General features: G+C 37.9%; 1 protein-coding gene across 1 annotated transcript; it reads left to right on the forward strand.

Annotated features, from left to right (window-relative positions):
* Nucleotides 1-4455: 4455 nt before the first annotated feature.
* On the forward strand, nucleotides 4456-9510 carry LOC124383334 (complement C1q-like protein 4). The gene is made up of 4 exons (XM_046845886.1): nucleotides 4456-4754; nucleotides 5432-5533; nucleotides 7344-7478; nucleotides 8628-9510. The coding sequence occupies exons 1-4, from the start codon at nucleotides 4604-4606 to the stop codon at nucleotides 8909-8911; spliced, it is 672 nt and encodes a 223-aa protein (XP_046701842.1). The 5' UTR covers nucleotides 4456-4603; the 3' UTR covers nucleotides 8912-9510.
* Nucleotides 9511-10138: the final 628 nt, after the last annotated feature.

A 10138-nucleotide genomic window follows, 5' to 3' on the forward strand; every position in this document is an offset into this window, starting at 1 on the left:
ATGTCAAACGTACACACATCCTTCACTTAGTAGAAGCGCAGATTCAGAACACTGGTACAAGTTCTGACTACACTTTTTTACTCAAGTTAAAGTAAAGAAGTTTGGGCTCTGACATGTACTTCAGTAAAAGGTAGACCTGTTTTAAAGTCACGCTGGTAACTGAACCACATCATAATTATATATTGATGTAAAAAAAAGTAATGGAGAGTGTGTTAGAGAAGTGAAGAAAAGAGTGCAGGCAGGGTGGAGTGGGTGGAGAAGAGTGATAGCAGGAGTGATTTGTGATAGAAGAGTATCTGTGAGAGTGAAAGGGAAAGTTTATAGGACTGTGGTGAGACCTGAGTTGTTGTATGGTTTAGAGACAGTGGCTTGGGACAGTGGATTGAGATGGTTTGGACATGTGCAGAGGAGGGACATATTGGTAGGAGAATGCTGAGGATGGAGCCACAAGGGAGGAGGAAAAGAGGAAGACCAAGGAGGAGGTTTATGGATGTGATGAAGGAAGACATGCAGGGAGTTGGGTTGAAAGAGGCAGATGTAGAGGACAGGGCGGTATGGAGACTAATGATCTGCTGTGGCGCCCCCTAATGGGAGCAGCCAAAAGAAGAATATGTAAAACTTTTTTTTTTTACTTTGTGACCTAATGAATGTATCCAGGATAAACATCCACATATACAGTAGAACACAGAAAACTGTGCACAATGAAAAGAAAGAATAATGATCATGTGAATAGAATAAAACTAAGGTCTGGTTTAAAAATGTAAGAAGTAGAAAGTCCAAATATTTGTGTCAAAAATGTAATGAGGGAAAGTAAAACCTTGAAAAAATCTATATAAGTTCAGTAATGAGGTATTTCTACTTTGTTAAAGTAAGGGATTACTAAAGGCAGTAAGGAAGGAAGAAAGAGAAAGTGGACATAAAAACAGTCAAGACTGTGAATACACTTGGCTAAATGAAACCTGCTTTTTTGAAAGTCTCTCATTTTATTTTAAGTTTATATTTCATACACGGACATTAAATAGAACCCTTTATCTAAACGTGTTGCTTTTGTTCGATTGCTGCCATTGGACCTTTTTAACTGTGTTCATTATTTAATACAAAGGGCCGGTAGGAGGCAAAATCTTAATTGTCCTAAATTACAGCTCTTTGCTAATTTTCTTGCAGTGACACACAGTGTCACCTTCCCATGTTCCTCTTTCAGCCTCCACACAAAAGGCTACATGGTTAGTTCATTTTATCACATTGCAATTTAGTAGAAATCGGCTCATGTAAGTGTGAAAAGTGGCTCACACAATGGGGATGATGGAGGCAGTAATATTTTTGGAATTAAACAGGAAATATCCCCACATTACCCCTGTCCAGGGCTGGTTCGAAACATTAAAAAAATAAATTAACAAAATTAATATTTTAAATATTATATTTATTTATACGACAGTCTCGATCCTTCTACATTTCAGAATAAATAAAAAACACTTGAAACTAATTTATTCTTTAACCTTTTTATTTATACAAAACCTGTTATCAGTACTTTTATATATTACATTAAATGTGTATATTAATTTAACTTTAACTTAGGTCAATAGTAAAATAAATATAAAAAAAGAAACCAAAAAGAAAAAGGTATAAAAGCTTATCTGAAACAGTTATATCTGATTCCTCGGCTCATGTCATTACCTAGGCTACACTATAAAATAATAATCTGCTTTGTGATGTTTTTTTCATTACGTTAAAATTACTTTAGTGGGTTTAAAATGATAATTTTATTATACATAACTCACATAGACACACTGACTAAATCACCCAGGACTTTTATTAATTTGTTCTGTAAAACAGTAACACACTGGCCACTATTTGGAATAATAAACATTTTTGCAGACCCTGTACAGTAAAATGGGGTAAAATGTCATTTGGCATCCGCGATTGCTGTTTTTATATACAAGCTTTTACTTTTTCTTTAGTATTTTTAAAGTCGACACGATGCTCACCATGTTTTGGCAGAATAAGGCTTGTTTACTTTTATAATCAAAAATACATGAAGACGGCTCACATAGCTGCATCACAAGCTGCGGTTTTATTGAGTACCTGTGTAGCTTCTCGCTTAAAAACCTCCAAGGGATGCATTCGTTTTGCCGTCACCAAAATGCATTCAGATGGTGGGAACTTGCATTAAAAGGTGATATTTACCGGTTCCACTTCAGATGAGTGACAATTATTTATATCCAGTGGATACACAGCCGTGTCTTATGGTGCCTGTCTTGACTGGTGAACTAGTGTGTGGATTTGTAAGGGTTATGGAGGCCCCATCCTCTACAACTGCTCCACTCATCCCTCCATCCTCTACCACTGCTCCACTCATCCTTCTACCCTCTAACACTACTCCACTTATCCCTCTACAATCTACAACTGCTCCACTCATCCCTCCATTCTAACACTAAACCACAATCCCTTCATCCTCTACAACTGCATCACATGTCCTCAATGATCTAACACTGCACCACGCTTGCTTTATCCTCTGTATCAAGACATCTTTTAAATGTCATACATGTAAATAGATCTAGAATGCATTTGAATGCTATTAAACGTGAAACAAAGTTAAGAAATTTTCTGCACATGTCCAAACCATCTCAATCACATCTCCATCACTTTGTCTCCAAAACGTCCTACATGCGCTGTCCCTCTAATAAACTAGTTTCTCATCCTGTCCATCCCCGTCACTACCAATGAAAACCTCAACATCTTCAGCTTGCTACCTCCAGCTCCACCTCCTGTCTTTTACTCAATGCCACTGTCTCTAAACCATACAACATCTCAGGTCTCACCACAGTCCTATAAACTTTTCCTTTCACTCTCACAGATACTCTTCTATCACCAATCACTCCTGCTATCACTCTTCTCCACCCACTCCACCCTGCCTGCACTCTTTTCTTCACTTCTCTAACACACTCTCCATTACTTTGCAGTGTTGACCCCAGGTACCTGAACTCCTCCACCTTCTCCACCTCTTCTCCCTGCAACCGCACCCTCCACTGCCCTCCCTCTCATTCACACACATGTACTCTGTTTTACTCCTACTGACTTTCATTCCCCTTCTTTCCAGCGTGTACCTCCACCTCTCCAGGATCTTCGCCACCTGATCCTTACTCTCACCACAAATCACAATATCATCCGCAAACATCATAGTCCACAGGAAGACTCCTGTCTTACCTCGTCCTTCAACCTGTCCATCACCACTGCAAACAGGAAAGGGCTCAGAGCCGATCCTTGATGCAATCCAACCTCCACCTTGAACCAGTCTTTTGTTCCTACTGCACACTTCACTGCTGTCAAACTGTCCTCATACATGTCCTGCACCACCCTTACATAGTCAAGTCAAATCAAGTTTATTTCTATTGCACTTTTTACAACAGACATTGTCTCAAAGCAGCTTTACAGAAAACAACAGTTAAGGTAAATGATGTGCATTTATCCCAGATGAGCAGCCATGCCGACTGTGGCAAGTAAAATTCCTTAGATATTATGAGGAAGAAACTATCAGAGGAACCAGACTCAAAAGGGGAACCCATCCTCATTTGGGTGACATCAAGAGTGTGAGTATAGTCTTTAAACAATACAGAACACTGGAGAGTGAGAACTAACATGAGCACTGGAGTGTGTGATTATAAGTAATGTTCTTTCTACAGTCTTATACAGTCATTGTGGTTATAAAACTAGGAGCTACTGAGCAACTCATAAAATAGCTCAACGTTTGTGATCATCACAGATCCAACACCAGCTTCTCCATTCCAGAGCCTTTAAACACTCCAGGAGGTCCACTGTCAAAACTCCACACATGAAGTGGGATCCAATTGCCACTGGTACGTCTCTAGATGGTACGGGATGTTTGCTGGGTTGGCATCTACTTTTTTAAAGGTCCATAATCTTCATGAGGTGGGACATGACTGGGGCTGGAGCAACCTCAGGATGCCTCGGGATATACATACTTCTCTGCAGGTCTGCGATATATTTTCACTTTGGAAGCTGTGTTGACTTCCAAAGTCACCTTGACCTTAAAGTAAAAAATAAAGAATAAATAGAGTGTTTTTCCTATGATCTTTATAAAGTGTGGATTTTCTTCAGAACATGTCATTTTAAGAGTAATGCAAATATTTTCGATGTGAATGTCTTCGGTTTAATTAAAGGTTTTGTTTAGGTTTATTAATGTTTAACATAATTTCTCTGAAACAGGGACATGTTTAAAGTCTATTAACCATTCATTTTTTCCCTTTAAATCTATGCTCCTTAAAAAGTTGTTTATCAGCCAAAAGAAAGCTCAGTCAGCTATGACCTGACCTGAAGCCTTTTCTTCAGGTTGTTGCGATATAGAGCAAATAAATGATTTCCACATATAACCTCATTCTTATCTGGGGAGAACATTCTTCAGAACTGATTTCACTGAACTTGAAAACAAGTCAATAAATTGTGGTTAATAATCACAGCAAGAAAAAAAACTCCTAATAAATGCTTCCAGAAACTAACATAGATTACATTAGTCACAACGTAAAGCACAAAAGGTTTGATCTTGGTATAAAATCCCGGAACACTCTGAAGACGTTTATTACTCAGAATGAGAGCACTGGTTTTCCTTGCATTCTTTCTGTACCAGTGTACTGTGGTACAGGGTGTTGATTTTCTCATTGAGCTCCATGAAGTCAAATCTATTTTGAAGGACCAGAAAGCTCTTTTGGAGGAGCTAAAGAACCAAGGACAAGGAAATGGTAAGTAGGAAAAAAAATTAAGCAGATAGAAAGCAGCTTTAAAACTATGACTGAATATTGATTCTGATTAATGGTTGCTCAGTGGTTAAGATGTTGATGTTCCACTAGACTTTGGAGTGTGCTTGTGTAGATTTGTGCTCATTCAGCCACAAGGTCTGGGGTACAGTCACTATTCACATTCATCCCAAAGGTGTTCAATAGGATGGAGCTCTATAGCAGTGGATCTTCCACGGCAACCCATGTATAGCATATCTTCATGGAGCTGGCTTTGTGCACAGGGGAATTATCATGCTGAAACAGTTTTGAACGAAAATAATAATAGCAAAGCACTAGCAGAAATTTGTGTCCTATTAAACCGTTCCTATTAAACCCACACTTAAGTTCAAAACAGTAGCATTGCAATTCCAAATAGCACACGAGCTACACGAATAAAGAAAACAGATTGACAGCATGACGTTATTAAATTGTATTTATAATGCACATCTAACAGTGTTATGAGCTATATATCTGAAAATGCATGCTCATAAGAATCTAAATGTTCATGAATTTTCTGCATATATTTTAACCAAGGTGACCAGGTCCTTCTTATGTAATGCAGTTATTCATTAACTAGAGCTGAATCTGAGTGGACAGTGTTTTTTTTTTTAGGATGTTTCTGTCTGCTTGCTATCTTACAGGATGCTCATGCATTGCTGAAATTCGGTATCAGCTTAATGAGTTGAAATCCACAGTGGCAGAACAGAAGGTGAAGCTGGAGGCTCTTCAGAAACAGCTAGCAGGTAAAAGCAGAGACAGATTAACCAGTGGTGGACGAAGTACACAAACGATGTACTTGAGTTAAAGTAGAGATACAGTAGGTAACATATGACTCCAGTAAAAGTGTCCCTTCAAACTTTCTTTTGAGTAGAAGTATTTGCCCTCAAATGTGCTTAAGCAGTCAAAGTACTATGATTTATTATGTCTGTAAATGTTTTTATCATTATTTCTATCACAAGACTCTTTGCTTAAAGACTCGAATGTTCCTCCCAGCACACTGATCTATTAATACAAACTGGTACCACCTTCTCTCAGAATGAGAGGTAAGTACACTTCAAGGGTCTTCTCTGTTCTGGCACCAAAGTGGTGGAATGAACTTCCCCTAGATGTCCGTACAGCGGAGTCCCTGACTATCTTCAAGTGACGACTGAAGACCTACCTCTTCCTGAAACAAATAAATTAAATTAGCACTTTCCAAGTTTGTAGAATTCTAGGGTTATATTTATATTAAGTTTTTAATCTGGTACACCAGTGTAGATTTATTCATTACTAGAGACTCAAAGCACTTTTATACATCGCTCTGGACAAGTGTGTCAATTGATTTCTATTCAAATAATCATGAGCCCAAAACCTTTTCAACAACATCAAAATATATTGCACAAATAAAGGAACAAGTGTTGAGATGAGTTCGAGTCAGGAGTTTCTTCATCATTTATTCCTCTCTAAATGTTCTGCTTGCTGACAGTTTAGTATGTGATTTTTAACCATCCCACTTCCCATTCAGTCCCTATTTGCTGTTATAAAAACCTCCGCTCTTCTGAGAAAGATGTTCCACTTCAAGTTGGAGTGTGCTTGTAGATATTTGTGCTCATTCAGCCACAAGGGTGTTAGTAAAGTCAGGTGGTGATGTAAGTGATTTGAGGAAGCCTGGGGGTGCAATCAGCATTCACATTCATCCCAAAGGTTACAGTGAGTAGTGTTCAGTAGGGTTGAGGTCAGAGCTCTATAGCAGGCCAAACAAGATCTTCCACTCCAAACCATGCAAACTATATAATTAATGAGCTGGCTTTGTGCCCAGGGACTATATCATGCTGGAACAGGTTTAAATCTTAGAGTTCGAGTGAAGATTTAATGCAACCACATCCGAAGAATTCTGATGCAATTGTGTGGCTCCAACTTTGTGGAAACATATTGGGGAAGATAGTTTTGTTCATATAATGTAGGTAGATATATGGATGGATGGATTGTTGGATTGGTGATAGATGGATAAATGGATTGATAAATAGATGGATGGATGGATTGGAGGATAGATGAACGAATAGATTTTTCATTCCAGAGTGAAATTCAAAGTTAGCATACAAAGTTACAATTATAGGAGGTACAAGCACCTTCCTGTGCAACTCGTTTCTACAGATAAGCTGAATGAATCTTCAGCTAAATGTTCCATCAGTAGGTCATGAAGGTGATACTGTTTATTGTCCAGAGTGGCTATGAGTTAATTACGTGTCCTCGATTCCACCAGAACTTCAAAATGATCCAGTAAGCATTGCAAGAATAAGGTCTTCTTAATCAGATTATAAGATTTTCTGCAACTTGCCTTTGGTTACCACAGCCTGGTGAAAGACCTCTAAGCTCTTACTGCAAACATTAAAGATCTGGGCTTCCTCTGCAAGTAAAGTTTGCTCATCCCTTTTCTGTACACAACCTCTGTGTTGATAATCTAATCCATCTTTTTGTCGAGACGAATATATTGTATAACTTTGAAATAAGATCCTGCTGCATAAATCACAATTTGCTAATATTTTTGTCTGATTTGCTTTATTTGTTTTACAGATAAACCTACGGTTGCCTTCTCAGCTTCACTTATAGGCCACGGCGGTCAGACCCTGGGAGGATATTCAACCGAGGAAATCCTGAAGTTCCAGAAAGTTTTCACGAACGTCGGAGGTGCCTACAGTAGCACTACTGGTACTGTATGCTTAAGATCATTCAATCAGTTACAACAAATTAGCCATAGCAACTATATCCCATTTATTGTCTCTGACACAAACATTTGGCAGCTTGGTGGTGCTAGGATTTAAACTAACACCTTAACCACTGAGCTACCACAAAGGTTTGTGGCCATGCAACTGTAAGATTGGTATGTGCTTTCTGAACATCCCATTCCAACTTTATTGCCCATTTACACTTATGATAAAAGATTTTTCATGCGATTTTTCTAGAGATTTGTTCTGCTACAAGCGTGTTAGTAAATTTAGGTACTGATGTAGGTGAGGTAAGGAGGCCTGGGGTGCAGTCAGCATTCACATTTATCCCACAGGTGAATCAGGTTGGGGTCAAAGCAAGACCACTCACGATCTTCCACTTCAACCCATGAAAACTTTATTTTCACTGATCTGGATTTGTGCATAGGAGCATTGTCATGCGGGGACAGGTTTGGGTCTTTTAGTTCAAGTGAAGAGAAAATCTCATGCTATTGCATCCAAAGGCGTCCAATACAATTGTGCACCTCCAATTTTGTGACAACAGCTTGCGGAGGAACCAATTATGGCTTGAAAAATCAGGTGTTGCAATACTTCTGTCCATATAGTGTAAGTTTGTAGCTTAAGCTGTCTATTAACAGCAAATCTAAATACATTTATAAGCTGTGTCTGATTTTTATTTGATAATAAGTACTAATAAGTACATGCAGTATGGCTGGAAAAGTCAGGTGTCCCAATACTACAAATTTGTCTCTTCTTTCGGCTTCTCCCATTAGGGGTCGCCACAGCGGATCATCCATCTCCATACCCCCTGTCCTCTACATCTGCCTCTTTTACCCCAACCACCTGCATGTCTTGGTTGCCTTGGCCTTCCTCTTTTCCTCCTTCCTGGTGGCTCCATCCTCAGCATTCTCCTACCGATATACCCCATGTCCCTCCTCTGCACATAATATTTATATTATAGAGGTTATTAAAACATATAATAGGGACTAATTGTGGAATTAAATGATCATAGCACACATACTAATCTTATAGTCTGGTTGTAACAAACTTTTGTTCAAATACTGTATATACGCACATTATCAATATACTACCAGTGTCTGATTTCTAATTTAAAGATACTTTCTTTACGCAGGAAAGTTTACCACTCCTGTGAAAGGCGTGTACTATTTTAGCTTCACGGCTTTCGCAAACGGAAAATCAAGCATGGGCGTGCACCTGCGCAAAAATGGCGAGCAAATAGTGGCTATCTACGATTACAACAGTAACCACAAAGATGTGAACGGTGCAAACAGGTCAGTGCTCATGCTGGAAAAGGGAGATGAAGTGTACATCGGGCTCTGGAGCAGTCTGTACATTTTTGACAGCTACAACAGCGTCAGCACCTTCTCTGGGTTCCTGATTTTCCCATCGGAATAAAAATCGTTCCATTGTATTAACATTAACACAAATGCAAATATATTAGAAAGCGATCGGAATGCGATATAAAAATATCTAAAATGCTTATAAAATGTAAATAAGTTGCCTGATTTGAATTTGAGATTGAACAATTGTTGAGCCTTAACTAAAAAGTATTTAATTACTGTATTTTTTTTTATTTAATTCAATTTAATTTTGGTTTATTTAGACCAATTTCTTTATTAGAACATAATATCTTTATTATGTGATTTTTATTAATCCTTTGATTCCCTTCTAATGTTTTTGTTTCTTTGTTAAGCACTTATAATGTGATTTTAATGATGCTTTGAAATTTCTATAAAATAAAATAATACAAAATGCTGAAATACATTTTTTTAATATATCATACATATAACATAACATCATAAAATTTATTATACCGATTTTTTTTTTTCCTTCAACCCCATGGTTTTGTGTTCAACCCCAAATTCAATGACTGTCTATACAAAGATTCACATATTTACTAGGTAATTTTCTCCAGGATCTCCAGAGTGTGTAGATTGTGCTCTGTGATAACACTGATATAGTTTATAAGTAAATACACTATATTGCCAACCTCACTTTTACAGCCGTATGTGGTTCTTTTCTAAAGTTGGAGGCACACGGTTTTATAGGGCGTCGTTGGGTGCAGAAGCATGAAATTTTTCATTCGTTTAAACTAGGGGACGCAAACCTGTTCCAGCATGACAATGCTCCTGTGAACACATCCAGCTCCATGAAGACATGCTTTACAAGGGGTGGAATTGTAACACACTTGTTGCTGAATGAATATGACACAAATCTTCACAGAATTTAGAGGAACATCTTCCCAGAAGAGTGGAGTTTATTATATGAGTAAACAGGGACTAAATGTGGAATGCCATGTTCAAAAAGCAATGTTATGGTCAGGTGTCCACAAAACTTGCATATAAAGTAGATTTCTGCACCATAAAGGAACTGTATAGACTGACTAATTGTTATATTAGCTAATGTGTAATAATAAAAAAGGAGTAATTATTCGCTAGGGGTCCGATTCACAGAAATGATTTTAAAATACTGATACTATTATTATTATTATTATTATTAACTCTGACATGACTTTACAGAGGCTTTAGCAGAAATGTAATCAGGTTTACAAACCATCTGATTCGCCAAAAGTGGATCTTGTGTACTCATGGACTTCGTCGTTTATTTGCTTTGGTAAATGAG

This window comes from Silurus meridionalis, chromosome 3 (assembly GCF_014805685.1).
Source record: "Silurus meridionalis isolate SWU-2019-XX chromosome 3, ASM1480568v1, whole genome shotgun sequence".
NCBI classification, from domain to species: domain Eukaryota; kingdom Metazoa; phylum Chordata; class Actinopteri; order Siluriformes; family Siluridae; genus Silurus; species Silurus meridionalis.